The sequence below is a fragment of the Seriola lalandi genome, unplaced genomic scaffold, assembly GCF_002814215.2.
Source record: "Seriola lalandi dorsalis isolate HSWRI2012SDOR001 ecotype SW California unplaced genomic scaffold, Sedor1 jcf7180002054425, whole genome shotgun sequence".
Classification (NCBI taxonomy): Eukaryota; Metazoa; Chordata; class Actinopteri; order Carangiformes; family Carangidae; genus Seriola; species Seriola lalandi.
Window position 1 is genome coordinate 145 of NW_019524978.1, and position 26005 is coordinate 26149.

The 26005-nt window shown below is 39.0% G+C and overlaps 2 protein-coding genes and 1 long non-coding RNA gene across 4 annotated transcripts in view; 2 read left to right on the forward strand and 1 right to left on the reverse strand.

Annotated features, from left to right (window-relative positions):
- Nucleotides 1–733: 733 nt before the first annotated feature.
- LOC111658104 (uncharacterized) lies at nt 734–3058 on the reverse strand. Its single transcript, XR_002760973.2, has 3 exons — nt 2836–3058; nt 2008–2129; nt 734–839 (listed from the first exon to the last, which is right to left on the reverse strand). It is a non-coding gene; the product is annotated as an uncharacterized LOC111658104 (long non-coding RNA).
- A 5645-nt stretch (nt 3059–8703) lies between these two features.
- On the forward strand, nt 8704–18200 carry LOC111658138 (V-type proton ATPase subunit C 1-A). Of its 2 annotated transcripts, none has more exons than XM_023410556.2 (13): nt 8704–8846; nt 9378–9538; nt 10154–10221; nt 11262–11347; nt 12076–12170; nt 12278–12369; nt 12871–12969; nt 13072–13140; nt 13337–13429; nt 13722–13815; nt 14951–15048; nt 15191–15317; nt 17459–18200. In XM_023410556.2, exons 2-13 carry the CDS (start codon nt 9407–9409, stop codon nt 17555–17557), a joined length of 1152 nt encoding a protein of 383 aa, XP_023266324.1. In that variant the 5' UTR covers nt 8704–8846; nt 9378–9406; the 3' UTR covers nt 17558–18200. The 2 variants fall into 2 exon arrangements, with proteins under 2 accessions (XP_023266324.1, XP_023266325.1); XM_023410557.2 differs by having other exon boundaries at nt 9388–9538.
- Nucleotides 18201–20952: 2752 nt separating this feature from the next.
- The window catches only part of LOC111658075 (protein spire homolog 1-like), a 42530-nt gene continuing 37477 nt past the window's right edge, over nt 20953–26005 (forward strand). The window contains exon 1 of the mRNA XM_023410454.2: nt 20953–21580. Coding sequence (XP_023266222.1) covers nt 21223–21580 — 358 coding nt within the window. The 5' untranslated portion in view covers nt 20953–21222. The remainder of the gene's footprint in view (nt 21581–26005) is intronic.

Sequence of the window (26005 nt, forward strand, 5' to 3'; positions counted from 1 at the left end):
AGCTTGTGGACCAGGAGTTGTGCAATATTATTCTGCATTATTATACTTACTAAGAACGGTGGTATGTAATGGTCCCAATTTAGGACCCTGTAAAATAATGGTAGTAAAGTCCTTTAAAACATTTGTTAACTGAGCAATTTTCTGCTAAGAATCCAAGACTGTGCAGCAGCATACTGCAATTCTGACCATTGTTCGTGGAGAAACCTGAACTGACAACAGTGATGTAATGTGTTTGTGAGACAGTACCTTGTTGGTGCATATGAATCCAGTGCCAAGAGCAGCAAGAACTTCAATAACAGCTGGACTGCTGTTGCATCTGACAGTGTAGTAGGGTCGAATTCTGGCCATGTGTGTTCGCCAGCGAACATGTTGCCTCATTATGACCCCCAGGTCTGCTACAAAGAATGCATTCTTCTCAGACTGAGGAAGAAGGAAACATACATTTGTATGAGTCACACAAACATACACCCTGCAAGCATGTTTGCAACATGTGTCTGTATATAACATTACCACATATAAGGAACAATACAACAAAATACAACAGAAAATAAAACACTAGAAACACAAGAAATCCAGTTTAGTATGTGTATGTGTTAAATGCACATGTTGATACAGTGAGACTCCTTACCAGAGTTTGTTCATAAATGTGGTTATCAATCACGTCACAGAGCGCTGTGCCTCCCTCCAGTAGGCCAACAGAATACTGTGGTTCATCAGCAATACCTTTCATCCTCTCAACCGTTTTCCTCTAATCCGACAGGCATAAAGAATGTGGCTAATCTGAAGTGGTCTTGTTCACTCACTCTCGAGCCCCTGGGGTCCCAGACTTTTGCAACAAACTGTACAAGAAAAAGACTAAAGTCAACATGAGATATGTAGTTCAATAAGCACAACAATTCAGCCATGTTTGGACAGCGCATATTTATTTATGTTGTCCAATTCTCATTTATTCATTAGCTGGAAGCTAAACCTCCCCAATCAAACAAGTGATTTTCAGTGAGCATCCAATCAGAGCACAGAACAGGTTTCATGTTATGGCACAGCTTTGTGGAAGAGGCCTATTCTTCTGAAAAGCCACTGTGAAAACACAGAGTCTGGGGCACAGGGTTCATTTACTTTACCATCAATTACTCCCAACAAACAGAGCTGGTGACCCGTAAAGGTTCTTTTTGATGGCATTAAGCAAGGTACAATACTGTCTGCGTCCGTGTCACAACTTCACTTTCAATAATGTTGCACATACGTCAGAGATGCACAGCAGTGACTGGACCAGATCTGGAATGACTGTGGTTTTTGGAGGTTAAATGGGGAGACTAAACAATGTGCCTAGAAAGACTGCTGTGTGGTAGACTACTATGACAAGGCTGATACAAACAAAGAAATAGAGAGAAGGACAAGGGTGAATTTGCACTGCCTCCTTGATTTAATTGTGAAAGACAATTAAATTACAGCAATTACAGAAGAAATGTGAGGGCTTTAATTATCAACTTCACTGCTGAAACATGTGTTATATTAGGTTGGGAGATGGCTCAACCCAATCATCTCTTTAAAAATCAAACATTTATGCAACTTGGAAAATGCTTAACTCACTCATACCACAACCCCCATGAAAGACGTGATGACGTCAATGGGCACATAAATGTACACTTCACATATTAGCAGGATTAATACCTATAACCAATCGATTCTCCTTTACTGCAGCTAAATCATAGCAAGAGAAAAACAAATGCAGATAAAAGTCAGTGCAGAACACAGCGTCCTGTTATTTTAATAGAAGTGCTGGAAATAGATCTGAAATGTGTGATCTAAAATAACTATAGCCTGTTTGTGATTTATCTGGGACATGCTATTTATTAATATACCCATTTATTACCTCTGTCAAGAGTTTCCGTGAAGCCATCTCTCACAATGCATTTATGATAATACTCTCTATGTTTCTGCTATGAGAATACCCACAATGCAATCAAGAAGATACATTAATTCTTCAATTCACACCTAATTACTCACATGGATAAGTCCTGAGATGAACTCGTCCACTATCAGCTAGGATCCCAAGGTGGCTCGGCGTTGAAGTCAAATGACTCTCGGTATAGAGCTGCCCCTAAATCCTCTGGATAGTTGTTGTACACCTGCAAAGAGACACATGAGGACAGGGCACATAGGAATCAGTCACTGACAGGGAAACAACTCTGACGAGGACAGCAACTGTTTCTCCGCTGACACATGCTCCAGTCTACCTTAACATTTAAAAATTGTACAATCAAACGTGTTAAATGGTAAAGGAATAACTATGTGGTCAGGGTTAGCATGGGAGTTGCACATTGGTATAGACAAAGTATTTTTTTATGGTTTACTTTGTATGTGGTGCATTTTTACTGTTTGTTTTTTTAAAGTTCGAAATGTTATTATTTTGCACTCTGATCCATGTTTCATTGAATTGAAATGATGCAATCATGACCAGCAGATTCTTTTTCACGTTACGTTAAAACAGTATTTGCACACTCTTCTCCGACGCGAAAAGCCTAATACCACACTGTCTGATATCAACTCAAACTCATATTCAACATGTCTGACTTAAGTTACCTTACTTTCTATTGTAACAGGTCGTTTGCATTCATTGGTAACGTTAAGGTTAGCGTTAGCCCGCTACCTAGCGACATACAATGTAAATATTGTTGTACGGGAATCTGTTACTCATATTTCAATAATAATATTACTGACTGTTACGTTGTCTTTAATTTATTATAGCCAGCTCTTAAGGTTTACGCTAGGGTACCCTGTTAATTTGACATGCTAATTAGCAAGCTAACAACGCGGTTAGCTAACGTTACTTACGTCTGCTGAAAACCCAAAAGAGGGGACAGAACGCTTTTTCTTTTTCGGCGGAATTTTTAAAGAGTGATGGGGTTACAAAAAGAGAAAAGGATAACTGCCATGGACGTGGTGGATTAGGTCAACTTTTTGTTTGGGTGCTAGCTACTACGGATCATTTACAACGACGGAGCGAACGGCAACAACGGTGGTCGAGAGAGCGGTTAGGAACGACAGACAAACAGTACAGTCAAGTACAACAAAATTAACAGTGACACATCCGGTTAAAGTGTCAAAATAAAATCCATATCAATAAACATATGGCATTTTTTGAGTAATGAAAAATATCGATGTGGAAATATTTCTGCAAAATATCGACTCCGTCAAATTGTTTTTTCAGGATTATTTTTCACCGTTATTATAACTAAAGAATTAAAAATTATGTGAACAATTTCCCGGTCTGATTCTACTTAAATGTGGAGAGTTTGATACATCTCAAATGGGCGGAGTTTAGAACTGTCAAAATCAAAGACAATGACCTCAGTTGCGATAATAGATGACATGTGGAGCATGTATTAACGAAGCCATAAATTACCATGGCAATAATACCCAAATCCAAATCGCAATAATAATTGTAACAATAATAATAGCCTTGTTTAAATACATAATATTGAGTATGCTATTTCTACTTCTTTTGCTTTACACTTTACACTACACTGCTCCATATTCTATTTTTATTTTTTTTATTTTTTTTTTTTACAACAGTGTATTCAAGAAACAGTAAAATTAAACAGTATTTTCACTAACACAATCACACCTTGGTTGACTAAATCTACATCTATAATAACCTTTTTAAACATTTAATAGGCCAGTGTCAAATTTCTCAACATTACCTGTGTTATGTCTTCATTGTGTTTCCCATGGCTCAGTAAAAAGGAAAAAATGCTGTCCAATAAAGTTAGCAAAATTTTCCTTTTTTATCTGTTGCCAAGATCAACAGTTGCAAAACTTAACTTCCATGAGCAATGAGTAGATGGATGCATGTATTTTGTCTTCAAGTTCAAACTCAAGCTGGATTTCCCCGTCCCTTTGCCTTTGTTGTTGTGACTTTGAGAAGTTGTGCCTGCCTCTGAAAATGCAGGGTCTGGGGCAGTGTTTTTTTCAAGGAGATACATTTGCATGTCTCCCTCCTCGACAGTGGAGGAGGAGGGTGCCAAGGAGAGCTACTGTCAACTAAACAGAAGGGAAATTTTTTCCCTGGGGTTATTTATGACTCCATATCAATATTGACATCACCCTGGTATTAAGAGACCAACATACCAAATATCCAAATATCAGATATTATTAAAATATCCATGTGCTTAATTGTACATTTAAGGGTTTGAAAGTCTTTATGGCACATTTTCCACTGGTGACAGTATCATTTCTCTATGGATTTTTTTTGAATTATTGGGAAATAAATGCATGAAAGTATGGAGTTTGCCTTTGGGATTTGTGTTTGTTCTAACAATCCACCTATGTCTCTATCCTGGTGTCAAAGTCCATTTTAAGGTCTTTGTCTACTCAATTTTCCCGTAGTTCATTATTTTCAAGAAAATGTTACAGATTGACAGGGACACACAGTACAGACATTATTAACAAAAAAATCCTGCATCATGTTTGGAACACACATAAGAACAATTATTTGCTCACTTCTAAATTTTGTGCAGTGTGAGTCTTTCTAGGATTCAAGAAACATTTTTTATCACCCAGTCCATGCAGATCCTTATTATTTTGTGGAGATTACATGTTAACAGAGCAACATCTCCTAAATCTTTACCACACTGAGTGATCCACATCATACAACAGTGCATGCTGTGTTGTTTTTGTGTTGCTCACAGTACTGTTGTGAATTCACATAACTGTGAAATTCTTCAGACTGTTAGATGAGCTTTGAGTACTCCTCAGGGAAAAATAAACAATAGCAGCATTTGTTTCGCCAATAAAATTAATGCTTAGAGTCCATTGTAAAGGCTGGAGAGGTTGCGTCTTTTCCTCAGAATGCAACACAAAAGCTGTTCCGTGTTTTGTGCATGTTTTCTCCAACACTAAATGAGCCTATGTATATATAAGTCTAATCACACATAGCATCTAAAGTGGCTTCCAGTAAAGCACAATGTTTGATTTCCATTGTTTGGATCATAATAGCCACCGCAGCTACTGGGTATGCGACAGCGAGACATGTGTACCACCCACTGTGAGGGCAAATACTCCAGTGGCTGCATTGTGCAGCAGGAATTCTTATTTGCAAACATAGCAGGCAGATTACATCAACACACAGATTTAGACAGACCCAGCTCAGATTAACCCTCACTGACCAAAAGTCTCCAGTCAAAAACAACAACATTGTCCCAAAGCAAGAAATAAAACAACTTCAACAAATTGATTACCCTCTATATTTTACAGCATAAAAATCTATGTTATTAACAAAACTTAGTCAAGACAAGACATCTGTAAACCTGCAGCATCTCTCCTTGTTTGAATGAGTGACTGATTAAACCCACCATGAATTGGTCTTACGCAACAGACTCTAGTGTTGTAAGTGTTGTTAAGTCACTCAGCAGTGGTTTCAACTCTTTTTGCCAAAGAATGTTGCTTCGTGAAAGGAACTCCAAACAAACTTTTCCTCACACTGATCTGAATGTTAAGCAGGACGATATAAAGCAACTGTCTGCAGGAACCCACACAGAAATATGTCCCTGTATCAAGAATGATGTTGCCATACATGTCACCTACAAGGGGATATATGTGGATATATGGAATACCCATTGTGAAATAATATATAAAAAATACCTATGATGAATTTTTATATGGTATAACATGTTACAAGCACATAACGATATAGTGTAGTATATTTAATTTATGGCTTTATGCAAGTTTATTAAAACAACATAAATATGAAAATTCTATATGCTTATATACGTTTTTCTTTTCTCATTAATTTTAAACATGTCTATCTTCCCATTCTGGGAAAGTAGTCTGAGACTTTTGGAATCCACTGTATATAATATCAACATATACTGACAGGCTTTGGGATGGATATATATTTATGTAACATATCTACGATATAAGCATACATACATAAACATACATATTTGTATGGGCTAGACATATATGTCATTATATGAAAATGAAAGGTTTCATATATCACTGTTTACGTCTTTATTTTATATGTACATACCTTTCATATATGGAAATTCTACATTTATGTATATAAGTACATATATTACATTTTTGTGAATGGAGAAGAAATCTTATTAAAATACCTAATCAGGTGTGTGACAATGATTTTCCAAGAATGGCAATGGAAATTCAGTGTGACCTTCTGTGAATATAGGAGTGAAACTGTATATTTTCATGTATTTGAATTATTATAATTGAATACCAATGTCAAACAGACTGTTATGATTTGAAATGTGTTGATCCACTGACATGAAACATGTATATCCTATATTCAAGCTTTGACCTACCTGTCTAACTTGTAATATTATGTGTTATGTTGTAATGGTTGTGCTTCCACTATATAAAGACTAAACTAAACTAAGCTAAGCTAAACTAAGCTAAGCTAAGCTAAGCTAAGCTAAGCTAAGCTAAGCTAAATTAAACTAACTAAACTAAAATGAACTAAAATGAACTAAATACAAGGTTTTGGTTCTATATATACCATCTGAAATGAACTTCTTTGGAACTTTTTTTTTTTTTTATCTCTGGGCTTTCCCACTTCATGTCATTTTCAACAATAGTGTCACATGGTGGAGAGATACAGGGAGATATACCATGATGGTCAAACAATAACACAGTCTAAAAAATTATGCACTTTTCACCCTCATTTCCTTTCCGCCAAGATAGCCAGAATAATTCATTATAATAAGTTCATAACATAACTCAGTGTCAGTAGTTGAGATCTTTACATGTGTTAACGTGGTTTATTGTAAAAGTACAATGCAGAGTACAATATTTGACAAGTAAATGATGTTTAAGAATGTCTTGAGTTGTGTGTCTACATGTGTGTGCAGACAAGCACTTGCACAGATGTAGCCAACATACTGCATGTGTATCCTACACACTGCATCCTGTGTTTCCCTACTCACATATACACACTAGCTGGTATTTAGGTTTTGTGTGTGTGTGTGTGTGTGTGTGTGTGTGTGTGTGTGTGTGTATGTGCATTTGTGCATATATGGAAGCAGTAGGTCACCACAGTCCAAGTCAACTAAGTGCAGGTCATATAAAGATTGAGCAGGTGATGTGCGGTGAGACAGTGTATACAAAGCATTTAAAGACCTTAATTCCTGGAACAAACAAGTGATTCAACAACAAACTTAGTAGTTAGTACTAAAAGAAAAACAGGGAGTATTTTCTAAGAAGTGGAGGAATATTCATAAAATCAGTTTAACCGTTTGTTAGCTACTTTAAAGCTTTTATTTTATTCTAATGCTTTAACACTTTCAGGCCTTATTCAGTAACTATGGACACAACTTTGAGACAAATTACAGAAGATGTGCGTGAGAAGCTGAAATGGTTGGGGAGTCCATGTAAGGACAGAGTGTTGAACTGTGTGTGAGAGAGGGAATAGTATTTAGCCTATAAATAGTTATTTCTCTATTCAGTCCTATTTATTGTTAAAACAACATTTTGTCTTTATTGAACCTGAAGATTTTACACACCAGACTCAACAGTAGCTTGCGCTCTGCAGACTGACTGATTGTGGCGTGTGTGTGCGTCCTGATAACAGCCCGGCAGACTGGCCTCAAGCCAGTCATGGGCAAACTCACCCTGCCGTTTGATGTCGAGGGTTGGCTCCAGGCAGACCAAGCATTGTGTCCTAAACAATGAACCCCAGACCCACTGAACTATAAACATGTCCCTTTGGGGGCGTTTTCCTAAGATTCTGTACAGGAGACACCCAAAGTCAGGAAACCTGACCCAGCTTTTCCAAATTTAGTAACTCTAAAGTCGCACATGCTGCTGACTTGGCATCCAAGATTGTCGGTGTCCTTCTCTAATAAGGTAATAATGTCCTAGGAATGTTGACTAGGGCTCAAGTCTGGGGTGGAGGTCTATAATTCAGGGTATTTGTTGAAATTCCATATCAAAAATGAAAAACAATTCCATCACGTAAATTAACTTTTGTTAAATTGACTGTGGCATGGAAATGTCAGCCCCATTCTACAGAATAAAGTCATTATTCATGGCTGTCCTTGCGCTTTGCACTGTTGCATAACAGCAGTACAATCTAGTTATGGCTGCTGGAGTGTTGTTGAGGCTCCCCTTTATCTGGAGGCTTCTCTCCGATATGTTGGCAAGTCTCTGCCCCAGGGTAATGTCCTTAAACCTGAATGTTGATAATGTACAGAATCACAGTGTAATTTTTGTCAAACTTTCTTCTATAAAACTATAATTTGTTTAATTTAATTTATTTTCTTTGTTGCTGTTTTATCCTTTTGTGATGCACTTTGTGACTTTATTAGGAAAAGTGCTGTATAAATAAAACTTATACTTATACTACTAGTTATTATTGATTTATTTATTGATTTATTTATCTAATGCCATTCAATCAAGAATTTTGTGATACTCATGTTCTGTACACATGACATCTATTGCATGTCTGTGTCCTGGAAGAGGGATCCCTCCTCTGTTGCTCCTCCTGAAGTTTATTCCATTTATCCACGTTAAAGGTTTGTTTGCTGAGTATTTCCTTGTCCGGTGGTCTAAGGAGAGAGGTAAAGTTGTGATTGGTGGTACTTAAAACGGACTTGACTTGCCGACTGGCGCTGCAGTACCCACTGTCCACCAGCTGTGGCCGCTGCTGAGTCTCCTCAGTGAGTGGAGGCAGTGAGAGGCCTTCCGGTTCCTCTCGCAGATCAGCTGACTCTGATGCTGCTGTCAGGAGACCTCACGAACTGTATTGAATGGCAACTATGAAAATTATCAAGCCATAGAAACACTACAAACAGCTGTATTTTAACTGGTAACGGCCACATTTTAATACACAGGTGAGTGAAATTGTTAAGTAGCCACAATTACCGCCTGTGTTGTTGTTGTTGTGAGCCAAGCTAAGTGGCTAACGGTAGCTAATCCCTGCTGGATGTTGCTTGACCTTAACCATCTTTTTTGGCAGCTTCTTTCGACATAGTGTGTCGTTTATTTCTTGTTTATCGCTTTGAAACTTTATGTAGTTGTTAGAATATAAATGCGAGAGCTAGAAAAAACGTTATTGTCAGCGTGCAATGGATTTCGACCCTGAATGAGCTCCTGTTGCTATTGTAGCAGTCTTTCATTAGCCTGCTTAGTGGCAAACAATCTCAGCATACTTAATGTCAACAGCACCAGCAGCTCTCTGGAGCTATCATTTAGCTAAAAACACGAGATGTGTAAAGACAGGACTTTACCTGTATTATAGCCAAAGCAGTGCTATTGATAAAGAGACAGACTCAGTGAAGGGGGGTGGAACAAAACCTCATAGTTTTATTAACTGAATAATTATAATAACAGAGACAGTCACATTAGCCTAAATATCTTCTCAGTTTTCTCTAGCTGCACCAGTGCTGTAATCATGACAGAGTTTTGGCTGATCTCTGCACCTGGAGAGAAGACCTGCCAGCAAACATGGGACAAAATGATGGCAGCCACCACACGGACCAACAACCTCTCCACCAACCACAAGTTCAGCATACCAGACCTCAAGGTTAGCATTGGATTTATACCCTCTTTATTGTGTTTCATACTTTTCCACCTGTACACAGCCACAACTCTGTGATATTATATCATCTTTTTACTTTACACTCAAGTAGTTCATTGTGGTCCTGATTTTCCTTCTTGCACAACTCATGATGTTCCGCTTAAAAAGGACTTAGATAGTGGTTGTAGATGCAGGCTAGTATCAAAATCACTCACCTTATATATCCACTGTCAAGAATAAGCTGACTCTGTGTATGGGAAGCAGCCTTTACACAGATCCGTTGCCTGCATGTTGAAGCGATGGTTAGGGGAAGGTTTCATCCACAGAGCGGTTCAGCTCGTCCGGATCCTCTCTGTGCTGAAGGTGAAGTAACCTCGCTGACCTTGCTGCCACATGGGGCTGCAATGTTCTGCTGGAACTGTTAGCAATGCATGAGCGTGTCTGGACAAAGAGGCGCCGTTCTAAGCACATAGGGCCCCCTGGATGTCACTGTAGGCTGATTGAACCCCAGATGTCACTGTTTAAACACAACCCCGCTGACCCAGATGTCAGGACTGATGATGAGTCAAAAGTCATAATGCGTTGATGTTTTATTTTTTTCCTTTTTGTGTCCAAAAACAGGTCGGAACATTAGATGTCTTGGTCGGACTGTCGGATGAACTGGCCAAATTAGATTCCTTTGTCGAAAGGTATGCTACCTGCAGTGTTCTGACTTGAACTGAACTTTGCTATTCTCTATTTCTGGAGGATGATCATTGTAGCGAAGTTGTTTTTATAATCCCTTTAAATGCTGTCCTTACTTTAAATGACATTAACAAAATCTCCCTCAACTTGTGTAGCACTCCAGACTCTCTGATGTAGCGGGTTTACCGCTGCCTAATCCCCTCCCTTACCTTGTAACAATGAGGAATTTCACAGGGACCTGGGACTAGCAAGCCTTGCAGTCTAAACTTGGCAATTTACAGTTGGGTGACACACCAGCAGCTCTTTCTTTAGTCATATTTATACCCGATGACTTATGTGCCGCGAGTATGTTTGACTGTAATTTATAGCATTTTGAAAATATGACATCCAAAACTCACACACAGCCATTACTGCCTGAGGCCTGCTATGCCTCCTCTGTGAAAAGACTGTGAGAAAGACCAACTATGCAACACGGTTTCACTTGTTTGAGTAGAGTCTGTCTTTAATCTATTTCCTTTTTGAAGTTTCCATCCATTATAGATAGTCAAAGTGAAACCTAAGCGACAGATATGTGACTTGGCTGAGTCATTGCATGGCTTCAGTACTCTAGGCACAGTTCTGCTTAACACTATTGATTATATTATAGGGGATAGTTTTATAATATCTTTTTCATGGAATTGAACTGTCAATGTTTAGGTGGGTTTGGTCAAGTTTTAATTTGTGCCACTACCACCTACATCAGCAGCCTGATGTTTCATGTTACTTTTATCTATTTCACCTGTAGACACAGTTCGTCTCTGATGTGCTGCGGATCAAAAACCTTTAACTCTGAAAGTCTGCCATTTTATAAATTGCCTTGTCAGGAAATTGCCCTCACAGAAACATGTGAACCTTTTTGATGTGTGTGTATGTTTGTGTTAAATATAGAGGATGAGTTCATGGTGGTCGTGTGAGCATGTGCAAGGCGAATGTGTGGTTTACTCTGGCTTTGAGCACGCAGTTTGTGTTGGCATGGTGTGTTTTGATTGCTCCTGGTTGTTCACAGTGTGGTGAAGAAGGTAGCTCAGTACATGGCCGACGTGCTGGAGGACAGTCGAGACAAAGTACAGGAGAACCTGCTGGCCAATGGAGGTACAGTGATAGTTACAACACAGTATCTGTTGATTATTTTACCACTAAAAACATGATTACCAAGTGAACAGGTAATGTATCTTTCACATGGAATCTTCCATTGAGGAAAATACAACTTTATCATTTACAAATCACTGATGTTGTTCTTTACAATCTTATATAGTCATGTGTTAAGAGTCAAATCATTTTGAATTAAAAAACAACATAGTTGTCACTTGTCTCTTGGTATTTAACCATGCAGGTGCTTTGATTTCATTTGCCAATCTCTGAAATTTCTGTCTCAGAAATCAGTGGTTCTATAAAGTCAGTTTCTTTGGTACATTAAAGTTCCTGTGAGCATCGTCCACAGTTAGTTGACGTCTGTGAGTTACAGGGACACTGAATCTATAAAAATCTGTTGAACTGTTAAAATTAAAATTTTTCTATTTTATTATATTCAATACTTTCAACAAAACAGACTAAATTCCATTGATCTTTATTATGTTGTTATGGTGGCAGAAATTTTCTGTGAAGGACATATCAAAATCTTGGCAAATAAAATTGGAACTATTTGCATGACTAGATACAATGAGAGGTAAATAAGAAATTATTTATTTTTGTAATTTGGAGGAAAACTCTTTTAGTTGTATTTGAAAGCGCTGTAAAAACAGCCTTACTTAACTTTTAGCTGGACATAATGTCATAAAAGAGAGATAATAACAAGACAAATCTTTTGCTGTTTTTTTCAGTTGATCTTGTCACCTACATCACAAGATTTCAGTGGGACATGGCAAAATATCCCATCAAACAGTCACTTAAAAACATCTCTGAAATCATCTCAAAGGTGGGTCTGTCCGTTTAAGTAGAAAATATACATGTGGTGTCATAGATTCCATGTTAATCTCTATTTCAGTTGTAAGTCTTTTCAGCCTTGTTTCTCATCTTTTACAGCAAGTAACCCAGATTGACAATGACCTGAAGACAAGAGCGTCAGCCTATAACAACCTGAAGGGAAACCTGCAGAACTTAGAGAGGAAGAATGCGTAAGTGACCCGCAGACACTAAAATGCATTTCTGACACTAAGGTCTTTAAAAAATGTAATGTAGTCACAGGAAACACCAGGAGCAGCTAGGAAAATAAATCAAAAAAAGAAAAAATTTACTTTCCCAAGTCTCATCAACGACAGTGTGGCTATTAGCAGAACCGACTATAAAAATGGCTGTTGGCTGGCAGCACGTTATATCAGGCAGCTCCGAAATATAACACTACCCCTGCAACGAAAATGTCATACTAGAATATTTAGTCAAAAACCTCCTTAATTAAGTCTGATCTCACTCCTGTCCATATCGTTTTATTCCCTTTTTTTTATTTTTTTATTGATTTTACAGATTTTCAGTTCTCTCAGTGTGTCAGAGGAATTACTGGACATGTTTTATGACTGTATGGGCTGAAAAGTTACTGCGACTCGGCAGTGCTTTGGCAACACCCAGCCCCGTTCACTAGGTCACGTCCATGTTATTGTAACACTGCTGTGTGCCACTAGGGGGAGCCTGCTGACCAGGAGCCTGGCTGACATTGTCAAGAAGGAAGACTTTGTGCTGGACTCAGAGTACCTCATCACTCTGCTGGTAGTTGTACCAAAGTGAGTATTACTTCACCAGTCAAATAAGTGAAAAAGAAAGCGACATACTGCTTCATAATGTTGAAGACAGATTTATTTTATCCTGTTGGTTTGTTGTTTCAGGACGGGGTACACCGACTGGCAGAAAACATATGAAACACTCGCTGAGATGGTGGTGCCTCGATCCACAAAGTGAGTGATGTCATCATATCAAGCAAAATATTAGATTAAACATTTTTTCATTTTGTATTTTTATGCACTATTTGTCTCGTGATTTTGGTTTCATCTGTATTTTTATTCATTTTCTTGTGTTAATTTTTTATATATTATAGAGTTGTCTTAGCTGTATCATTGCAGCAGTGTAACAGGTACCTTTCCTTTCTTCCAGTCTGCTATTTGAAGACAACGACAGTGGCCTGTTTAGTGTCACTCTATTTAGGAAAGCCATTGATGACTTCAAACACAAAGCCAGAGAGAACAAGTAAGAGCTGTTACACATTCTTTACCATCACACAACACTGTGTGAATCATAAAACAAGATGTGTGAAAAGTGACTACAAAAAGAAGCCAGACTGTTGGGTAAATATAAATAGCTCTAACTATAAATACATGTATCAACAGGGAGAGCGACACTGATCGCAGGCTGTATAAACAAATTTTATTATTTTCACACAGCTGTCACTCTTTTCTTTTTAATGTGTGAAGAATTATAAGCCAGTATTGTTATAAAAACAGAAATATTCATGTCCCCTCCTCTCCATCTTATTTTCTAGGTTCACAGTCAGAGACTTTCAGTACAATGAAGAGGAGATGAAGGCAGACAAAGAGGAGATGACGCGACTCTCCACAGATAAGAAGAAGCAGTTTGTAAGAGAAACGGACACTGTGGATTTTGTTTTAAAGTTGGCTCGTACTTTTTAAAAATAGGTCTAGATTTCTTCTGTAGATTTGTTTTTGTGTTGTTCTCATTGGTATGGTTCCTTGCTGGCTGTGTTAAGACCTTTCATTAATCTTGAAAGTCATAGTCTTAAAAAAAAAAAAAATCCCATACAAGTGGTTTGTCATGTTTTATCCCATTATTTACTGTACAGATGTGTATACACATACAGTACATTACCCGCAACCATTTTTCCTGATATACTGTATGTTTTTAGTCAGATTTTCTACCTTATGTAATGTTTTGTTTTAGCGCATTATGAAACAAATTTGCATCTAAACAGTGTTTTCGGGAAATCAATTTCAAAGGAAAGACAGAAAGCAAATGTGGTTGTGTAAAAAGGTTCTTGTATATTTGTTGGTTTCCTAAATTTAGGAAACAACCAACTCACAAACTCAGATAGCAAAGCATCCTTTAACACATTAACAGAAATGTTTTTTTTTTTAACAAATTAACCATTTTCAGGAAAGTTCACCAGTGTCCTTAAATTAATGGAAAACCATCGGCTGTTTGGAAGTCAGTCAAAATCCTTGTGAATCAGACAATACCGACAAGGGCCCACCATACATAACTAATAGAAACAAATTTAATGGGCCTAATAAGGTTCTACCATACTTTACTAATATCTTTATTGTATTGTGTTTACATTTCTTTCAGTGGCTTGTAAAATACTGTTAGACACATTTAAACTCACCTTTTGTCTGGATGAGTTTTTTTTCACTGTGCTCTGTGCAAGAAAACTGGAGTGTGTGTGTTTTATCAGAAAAGAACCAGTTACAGCCAGCAGCAGCCAGAAAATGCTGACCACACACAAATCCACTGCAGTAAAAAAACATTTCCTACTTACCAGTGGTGTTACAGAAAATGGGCATGTTTCAGACAGAAAGAGAAATAAGGCACCCTCTTGTTTAAGTGCTGTCTGCCAGAGTTTGATAAGCAGTACCCATTTAAGTCATTGGTTACAAATTAATTCAAGGTTTTAAAACTGACACATCCAAACTAGTGTAGTATAGTTACTATTAAAGAGTAGCTTTTCTAACCCCATGTTACATTTCCTCTTTGCAGGGTCCGCTTGTTCGATGGCTGAAAGTGAACTTCAGTGAAGCTTTCATCGCCTGGATCCACATTAAAGCACTAAGGGTCTTTGTGGAATCTGTTTTAAGGTACAGCCCCTGTACCCCCCATGTATATAACTACATAAAAGCTGAACACATAATCACTTGACACCGTTTTAGTGATTAAAAGTTGTTTAAACTGTGTGTTGCTCCTTTATGGTTATTGCACATGTGTGATGTGTTCCTGCAGATATGGGCTGCCAGTGAACTTTCAGGCCATGCTGCTGCAGCCAAGCAAGAAGACCATGAAGAAGCTGAGGGAGGTGCTCAATGATCTGTACAAACATCTGGACAGCAGTGCAGCAGCTATCATTGATGTGAGTAGTTTGTTAATACTGTGTAAAGATCTTACTGCAAGGTCATAGCATGAAGAAAAACACTGCACATCTTGAAGAAACAACTTCATGATATGATTATCGTGGCAGAAGTTATGAAATAAAATATCTCAGCAGGTATTTAATTCATAACTGAAATGATAAAACATACAATACCTTGATTTCCTAAAAGAATTAAACCAAATATCTATTTCAGAAACAACTTTTAACTCCTTTATTCTAAAATGCATTGACAAGTTTTAGCTTTTCTACAATTTAATACACAGTTTTTGCTGTTCCAAAAGAGGAAATTAACTACTAAACTATTTACTAATTTAAACAACAGAACCTGCAGTGTGTCCCAGATCTATTCTACACATCAAATCTAAGCAAGTTTGGAGTATGTCGTGGGTTTACTCAATGCAGACATGGATGCTACATAAATACTGTCGAGTGCGCTGTTCATGGACACTATTCTTCCACACTGCAATGCACAGAGGCAATGGAGGAGCTTATAAATTTGATTCAATGATGGGACGTGAAACGGCTCCAGAAAGAATTTGGAAAAGAAAAAAACAAATATTAAATCTTAAAGATTTTCTCTTTGTGAAGTTGAATTGGAAGTAACATTTAAGTTAAAGTTACTGTTAGTATATCGTGGTAAAGTATGTTGATTTTAGTCTTGTATACTAATACTAATTTGCACTTTGTATACTAAGTGCAGATTAGTATACTTATTATTGATTTGGGACATATCAATAAGGAGTTTCTACTGCTGCAGTCTGTGATTTTCCTCCGTCATTGCCTGAGAATAACAGGTGCTCCCCCTCATGGCCACAGACGGTTAGACAGTGGTGTAATGCCTCTTTTATATAGTGTGAACCATATACAGCGATTTAACAATGTTGTGTAAGTAAAACTAATGGTAATACACTTAGTATTTGGTAAAATAACTGAAAAATAGATATATGTATTTTTTTAAATTTAAATGTCACAGTCTTAAGTTAAAGTTATAATATGTATCTTTTTATCCCAAATGTTTCCAGCAATTCTCAAACTGAGAAATCTGTGATTTTCATCATGGTAACAGTACGTGTCATTTGGTCACCTGTCAATGACGACATATCCTCTATCATCATGTGTTAGTGCTGTAGTTGTAAGCCACATACACTTTTTACACTTTGGTGGTTTTCAACTCTATGTTTGAACCAGATGAAGGATTTTGGTGATCTTAAATTGTCAGAGAAAAGAGCTGAGTAAATGTTAGACAGCTCAGCTCCCAGCTGCTGGAGACTACCTGTCCTGTGTCGCTGAAGAGCGTTGGTGAATCTCTGATCTTGAAAGTGAAACTGCTTTATTTGTTTACTGGCTTTAATCCTGTGGTGTGTTTGTTATGGAGAGGAGGACACCTCTGTGGATAATTCTCAGCTCCCAACTCTTCCCTGACGTCTCTGTCCTCCGTACAGCGTCGGTCAAACACTGACTTTAAATGTGAAACTGCTTTATTCAGTGTTTTTCACAGTTAAAATCACCTGGTCTGTTTGATTTCTTGAATGACTGACACTGAAGGAATCCAAACTAGGAGAAGCTGGTGGTGAAGACAACAACTCCCATAATCCCACGCTATTTCATGACATCGCCCAACATTGTCTTTTGTTATTGTTGTGATTGAGAGACCCCTAGAGGCAGAAGTTACTGACTGCGTTTAAATGCAGGTTAACCTGGGATTTAGCATGAGAGACATTTTATATCATATCGTGTTTTTCTCAGAGCTCACTTGACTCTGTAGGTGGTGCTGTTTTCTTTCTTCAGCCATGTTAATGCTGCACCAACTACTGTACCTCTGTTATCCTTATATTAGTTCCAAACAAGCTGTAGTTTTAAGTAATACTTGTAGGGTATTTACTGTTTGTCAGAGTGTTGGATTCAGTGAAGATTTGCCTTTGTGTCATACTGTAAAACAGCTGTTTGTCAGCATAAGGGAGATTTTATTTAGCCTGTAATATAAAAGATGATCTCAGATATTCACTAATTCAAACTTCTGCTTAGACACACACACACACACACACACACACACACACACACACACACACACACACACACACACACACTAACATCACTGTTTCTTGTCTTCTCACTTCTAGTCTGCGATGGACATCCCAGGCTTGAACCTGAGCCAGCAGGAGTATTATCCTTATGTCTACTACAAGATCGACTGCAACCTGTTGGACTTCAAAGTTTAACACTTTTCCTATTTTGTCTTTATGTTGAGTGCTGATTAAATTATGTTTTTCCGGGTACAAACCTCCCTCTCCTCCTCCTCCTCCTCCCCCCTCCTTCCACCGTCCCAGCTGTCTCTCTCCTCGCTGTTGCCTCTCAACATCAGCTGCTTGAATGACAACGCTGCATGTTCATTCCTTGTGGTGAAAAGGCTCATCGACAAGCTTCTACCACTTTTACAACCAAGGGACAAAAAAAAAGAAAAGACTTTTAAATATTGTTTTTGTTTACAGTTTATTTTTCTTCACAAGCCACACAAATAATTGATTTTTTGATGTGAAAATTAATTAAGAAATCAAACTAAAGAGCTGTGTATTTACTGTGTCATTCCACATGTGGTGGTGTGTATTGATAGCTACATCTTCTGTATCGGTGTTCGGAGATTTGTGTTTATGTATGGGCAGTTTTATCATTGTTCCCATGGCAACCAGATCTGTATGTCTCAGATATTGTGGGTCACCCCCTGCGGACATTGTGAAACAAAGATGTTATATGAGTGTGTGTTGTTTCATGTTGTGTATATTTGCTGTCAAAAAGAGATCTATATCTGAGTATTGTGTAAGCCATTGATTGAATAAATATGATTGATGAAGAAATCATATCAAATGTGAGTCAGTTTGTGGATAAGTATCAAGAAAACTGCTGCATGTTCACCGTTTCTTCTTAGATTTTTTTGACCAGAGTGCAGAAGAGTATGAATGTGACATGACTTGAAAGTCATATGGAGACGTTCATGTGAGAGAAGTGAATGTGAGACTCATACAGCAGCTTCTGTGTGTGTAGTAAAAAGAGTTTCTCTGTGAAGCCTCGTACTGACTCATTTGCAGAGCCTTCCTCGAGGAAACGTCCTCTTTAAGTAGAAATCATTTGGAATCTACACAGCTCCAAGGAAAATACTCAAGCTTCAAAATGCAAGGGACCTGCTGTATATACCACCAGCAGAGGGCAGCACAGGATCCGTCATGATCATGAATGCGTTGTTAGTTGGTGCAGATGGCTGCCTCACAAAAGCTACTGGAAACCCAAAAAGGAGGATTCACAAATGTAAACATGGGAAGGGCGCAGCAAACGCATACACTCTCCACCCTGGGAACCTGTTTATTAAAGTGTAACATGTACACCCACTGAGCACTTTATTAGGAACACCTTACTGATACCGGATAGAGCCTCCCTTTGCTCTCAGAACAGCCTCAGTTCTTTGTGGCATGGTTCCCACAAGAGGTTAAAAATATTCCTTTGAGATTCTGCTCCTTGTTGACATGACTGCACGTCATCATTTCTGCAGATTTGTCACATTCATGCTGCTAATCTCCTGTTCTACCACATCCTAAAGGTTTTCTATTGGATTCAGATCTGGTGACAAGGGAGGCCACTGAACTCATTATCTTGCTCATGAATCCATTGTGACATGGTGCATTATGATGCTGGAAGTAGCCACTGGAAGATGGTAAACTGTGGCCATGAAGGAATGCACATGGTCAGCAACAATACTCAGATAAACTGCGGCATTTAAACAATGATTGATTGGTATTAAGGAACTCAGAGTGTGCCCAGAAATCATTCCCCACACCATCACCACAACCAGCCTGAAGTGTGAAACCAAGGCAGAAATCCAGATTCACCAGACCAGGCTACGTTTTTCCAGTTTTCAGCTGTGTCCAGCTCTGGTGAACCTGTGTCCACCACAGCCTCCGATTTCTGTGCTTTGCTGACAGGTACCAACAACTACCTGTACACCTGCTCATTCATGCAATTATCCAATCAGCCAATCAATGCATACAATCCTGCAGATTCAGGTCAGGAGCTTCAGTTAATGAGTGTTCACAGTAGTGGAAGGTGAACTGCTCGTAAAAGTAGCAATATCACTCTTTAAATATATTCCTATATAGTTTGATATACTATTGGGAATTTTACATATTTTACAAATGGACCATATGTTCTGTGTGTAACATCTCAACCTGAAAAGCATCTAGTAACTACAGTTGTTGAATAAATACAGAGGAATAAAAATACAAATCCATCTGAAATGTTCAGTGGAAGTATATAGTAGCATGAAATGGAAATACTCAAGTAAAGTACAAGTGCTTTTCCCTCCCAACAAAATTTAAGTTCCGATGTGATAAAGATCTTCATTAGTTTGACCAGTCACTGAAAGACATAGACACACCTGTCACTCAGGAGTTTGTAATCTGCATGATTAAGAGTCAGTCAGCTGGATCAGTCAGTGCAGAGCCGGTGACATTGTCTGAAACTCCCTGAGGAGACCAAGTACACCAACACCTGCGATAGGTGAAGAACCACAGCCTATAGAAAAATCTGTAAACGCTGACTTTGTTAAGAGCTCAGGTGTTCTTAATTATGGCTGATTGGTCCTCTGCACAGGATGAAGACATACAACACACAGTAAGAGTGATAACAATGTTAATCAAGCTCAGGCCCCTGCTGTGTCCTAATCAGAGGACTAATCAGGCCAATAAGTGAAAACACCTGTGTGGATGGACCATGGCTGCGTGAGGCTTTGACTATCTGACCAAAACACAGGTAAAAGCCTTCTACAGACACGTGAACACCACCACAAACAAACAGTGAACATTTTAAAAAACATAAACTAGCCAAGAAAGTGATGCAAAACACAATCAGACAAAGATCAATAAATAAGAAATAAGACAACAGATATAAAATGGGACCCAAGATGTTCAATATATCAAATAAAATAAATTGTATAAAGAAACTATAGGTCTAAAGTAAGACACAGAATTTTGACTGGTACTGTGCAGCCTACACTCACACTAAAATAAGAGTGAATAAAATAAAAGTAGAAACATTTCAAATAAAGGCAGCGTGAAGTGCAAATGGTGGTGTTTCACACATGCAGTGTATTTACTATGTCACAAATTAGGAGCAATGAATAAACTGCACAGAAAAGTGCATCTGCCTTACTGCGGAACAGGAGAAATGAAAACACATATGAAAACATGTAAATCACTTATGAGCTCACAATGATTCAAGTCAAATACATTACACTACAGTTTAACAGTAATGTTAATGTTTGCTCTTATTAACTCCCCCTACCTCCCACCCTGTGCGCACTGTAGACTACCCTGTCAAACCCTCCAGTTCCCATCAGGCACCAGCTACTAATATATGCAGGAATCATGGAGCCTGGATTTGACAGAGGAATCCCCTGTAATTTGAAAAAGAAAGAAATGCTTAGGTGTGTGTGTGTATGTGTGTGTGTGAGAGAGAGAGAGAGAGAGAGAGAGAGAGAGAGAGAGAGAGAGAGAGAGAGATCATGTGATGAAGGAGTGAGCCTGCCTTGATGTGTTGGGATGTGACACACACACACACACACACACACACACACACACACACACACACACACACACACAGACACAGACTGTGCAGCCAGGCTACAATCACACAGACACACACCGTCTTATGACTGCTGCTGGCACAGAAACGTGAACGAGGCGTCTGGCGGGCGGGTAAACAACCACCGGTGTGCCGCGGTAGCTGCTCCTGCTGCTCGGGGAGCAGGAGGGAAGCATCAATGCCTCCAGGTCTGCTCTCTCATACTGGCCTGGACCTGTTCTCGTCATCGGGCCTCCTGCGCTGAGATAATGAAAGGATGGCCCAGCAGCACGGAGGGCTGACCGCCGCAGCGACTCGCCGGGATGAGCAGCAGCATCACCACCACACGATGAATCCAGTGGAGGAAACAAGAGTGGAGGACCTGTCTCTGGAGGAGATACTGAGGCTTTATAGCCAGCCCATCAATGAGGAGCAGGCATGGGCGGTGTGTTACCAGTGCTGCAGGACGCTGGCGAAGGGACACCGGAGCTGGAGGAGCTCCTCCGCCGCCAACGCCGCCTCCGCCGCCGCCGCCGCATCATCAGCGGCGGCGGCCCCGAGGAGGATATCCGGACCGGGGGATGTTCGGATACAGAGAGACGGGTCTGTGCGGGTGCACCATCAGGGCTGTGAAGGTAAAACGTTATGTAAGACTGAATGTGCCTAAAGCTACTCAGATCTAGGCCAGGCCATCACTTGCATTTCAAATAATGGGGCTCAGGTGTTGTGATTGTCCTTATGTAAAAGACTTTAATTTATAGACCTCAAATTAATTCCAGGACAAGCTGGGCTTAAAAAATGACAACACTTGTGTTTAAGCACCAGCAGGAATATAATATGAACACTATAGTGGTAGCCACCACAGTGCAGTAATATATAACTTTATATAAAAATGTATAAGTCTACACTTGTGAAGGCTTTTTACACATTTTACCTGATCAGGTGCTTCATTCTCATGTGAGGATTACACTGTAATCTGCAGCCAGCGGGTCAGGCTCCATTACACATGACCTAATCACTGATAAACAAAGGAATAGATCTCCTCTCCCACCAGAGACCCCCGCTGCTTTCACTCTCAGGGCTCCTCATACTGTATGTGTTTTCACTGAATTCAAACTATTTCTTCAACACTGAGGGCATGTGCGCATCATGTGGTTTCATCTTTTATTAAAAAAGCCCCCCTCCCTCCCCAGCCTGTTCACCAGTTCACATCAGATCAGGGTGTTCATTCTGATTAAAGCATGTGATTACAAGCTGAAATGTGGGCACTGGCTGGATCAAGGTCTGAGCTGATTGATGCCTGAGCAGAAAAAGACAGGCCGGCAGGCAGGTGCATGTTAAGTTATGATGAGTTCTCATGGAGCAGGGCTTCACCTCTGTGCACATCTCCTGCAACTTAATGGCCCCATTCAGCTGTTCCTAACCACGTGTGACTCATGATTACAGCTATAATTAATGATGTGTTGTAAAATGAGAGGTTGTTTCTATTGCCAAGCTGAAAGTATCCAAGAGAGGAGACTGCGTGGCAGCAAAGTGTGCCAAATGAAAAACCAAAATATTCCTTTAGGGGCTATGCTGCACTTTTATTGTGACTTTATTGGACTTTATTGTCATTGTCTGTGGTATTTATCCTGTATCCCAGTTACTACGGATATTTTTTAGTAAAGGATGAACCCGGATTTAAAACAAATCAAGTGACAATGTCTGCCATGTGATGTCTGTGTTGATACAGTCAGTGGGTGTGTCTGAGTACGATAACGTGCACTTTAAGCAAACACGTTATACTGTCTCGTCAGGCCGAGGCCTGGCATGTTCATGGTCTGCTGTAATCACATTTGCTCACAGAGCGCAGAGCAGGCAGACTAAATGCCTATCCATATATCTGTGTGTGTAATGGAGTACCTGAGGGCCTGAGGGATGGGCTCTTGACACGGCTGAAATGTAGCACACGAGGCCGAACACTGCTGAGTCAATGTTCTGGCTTTTTAGCCAATAAGTGCCCCGCATGCTTTGTCTTTAATCAACTTTTGTGAGCAGATCTGAGAGGCTCAGCTGTGATGGCGATGCTGGTTGTGGCCTGTAGGTATATATGGTTAGAATGAATGGGCTATTTTTAGGAGCATGGAAGCAACCATTGCAGAGGGGAGTCTGAGGCTTTTATTCCTCTGTTGCTCAAGTAATGTGACATCATACAAAATTATATTGAGCTGTTATAGATTAGCATGTTTTTTGGTATTTGTATTTGCAGTCTACTTTGTTTTTCTTTATATTTCTTCAGTAATCACATTACTATTTCACAGATGAACATATTTGCCAACATCAGTTTCTTTCACATCAGACACTGAATGTGAAAAATATTAGAGATGCTCTTTTATGAAGTTCACAGCTGAGGTGAGATCCATTATCCTGTACAGATTTTCCACTTTGACTCAGCCACAAAATGGGGAGATGTAGTTTAGAGAGGTCTTTATTGACACAACTAAAAACAGACTATGCAGTATCTGCTAATCAATATCAGTTGTTAATGTACCCCCCCCCCAGGCCTGTCAAGTGCCCCTTCATTTACAACACCTGTCAAGTTTCGTGTGTTTATTTCAACTGATTTGAATCTGAATGTTATTTAACACTATTAATCATATCATTTTCGAACAGTGGTTAGATCAGTTTGATCAAATTCCAATGTGTGCTACAACGAATAAGAGTGGCAGCTGGATGTTGCAACTAGGGCGTCATACTATTCAAAATGATGATGATGTGATTTTTGTTGGGGTCCAGTACCAAACAAACATGTTTCTTTACGTCTGAAGAAAATGATTTTTAGGCTGCAGCATCTCTGTAGCACCACAACGCTTATGGTGCTAACAGTGCACTAATGTTGTGACACATTTTACCTTTAAAAAAAAAAAAAAAAAAAAAAAAAAAAAGCAGATTTTTTGCAGCTCCTTGCACTTGGCCTGATTGTGATTTCGATTATATTTCGATTAATTGTACAGCCCTAGTTTCAACCATTTATCCATTACTTTTATCTGTTACCTGTTTATCTGTTACATTTGTCTATTTTTAGCTATTCACCCATTATCCAATTATTTATTCCACTATAATCCACTACCATTAACTAATTATTACATGATTATTAATTACCTTTAGTTAGCCTATTTATTTCAACCATTTATCCATGACTTCAGGCTGTTTCTCCCATATGTCCATTAGCAGTCTATCTCTGCTTCCTTGCTAATCACACAGTCTTAATCACAACATGTGATGTTCAGTGTACAGCTGGTTTGATATCTGGATACGAGCTGCCTCACAGTCTCTCCATGTACCTCCTGACAGCGTTAGTTTGACTCACTGCTGCCTGTGTCTTGGGGCAGTTCTAAGTCATTCGGTGAATGTTTTGCAAGTTGTTTTTAATAAGTGTAACCAAACAAATGGTTTCGGTTTTCAGGGTAATTTGCTGGTCTAATTGCCACTTATATGTGTTGCTCTCTCTTCTTGGCAGACAAAGCCACTAATGTATATAATCTGATACATGTGTTGCTAAAGTTGAAAGGATTCAAGACATCCGAAGCTCTCATCTGCTAAAGTTACTTAACATTAGATCCAGAGAAGGTGAGACCCTGTTGTCATTCAAAACCACTAATGTCCACTTAGTATTTCATGCAGCAGTTTATCTGGTTTATATCTGAACACATCATAGGAAAGAAGGTCACGTTTAAGAACCCTGGGAAATGTTTTTGTGCCATGCCTTTAGACTGATAAATAGATTTAATTTCATGCTTCTGATTTCTTCCCCAAGTGTTTTAGTGTCATTAAGAAAGCACACTCGATTATCTCGCCCTGTGTGAGACACACACACACACACACACACACACACACACACACACACACACACATCTGCACCATACAGCTGCATGGCATTCAAATCTGCTGATACAAGTTAGGGTCATGAGATGATGTCAGAGCTGCTGTGATGCTGCATTACTGCGTGTTACAGTACAAAACAGTCATTTGTTGAGAGGGTCATCTGTTAGCGGGCTGTTTGTTCATGGAGTGAGCGCCGGGCTGATGTAGCCTGGAGGAACATTTAAGTGGGTCTTCTTTTTGAAGGGAGTACATTCATCCAGGGGTTTTGTCATCATTGGTCACATGCTACTTAAACTACGAAAGTAATGCGAAGTGAAACAGAGCTTTTATTAAAACTGATCTAGATGTCCTGAAGATGAAGTGAAGATGTGTGTGAGATGCAGGAAAAGAGAATATATAACCACAGATATCACAAAGCAAAATGTAGCACAGGAAAAGATGATAGAGATATTCCTCTTTGACACATTTAAAATTCAGTATTAACAAGAGAATTTCAGCATTTGACATGATCACATTTGCAAATATTTTAGCAGCAAGTTGTTGAATTCAGTTTTCTCTTGATGAATTGCTCACTCACTTTGCTCAGATACAGTTCCAGTTTGTGAATGTGGCTCATTTGAACATGTGTTTTTACCAAGTGCAGCTTTAAAAAGTAATTAATAATAAAAAATAAAAATAAAACAACCGTCATTGCCAGATTCTCTTCAATTTAATCTGCACTATGTAAGTGGTTCCAAATCAACGGGGCCGGGACTCCCAGAGGAGTTGAGAGATAAATCTAAGGGGTTGAGGTGATTAACAACTATATTTTTTTCCAGACTTTTTTTTTAGCTGAAATACTGGGTAGTTTTACCTCCTCAGGCCTCTAAAACTATCCAGTTAAAACAATACAACATTATACCTGTGATAAGGGCTGCTAGTGGGCGTCGCTTCACTTTGTGTGCACTTGTATGATTGGTACATTTGCTTACTGCACTTTTGCAATGTTACTGCTATGTGACCCAGTTGTTGGTTCGGTAAAAAAAACAAAATAACCCAATACACACATTTAAAAGGAGGATTTTGGCCACCTGAAGGAATTACTTTGAATGGAAATAAAATACTGTTGAAGAGAGCATCACTCTCTAGACAAACTACTTGTAATAACACGGGGCATTACTTTGCTTTAAAGGGCAACAAGCCCAAAAAGTTGGGAA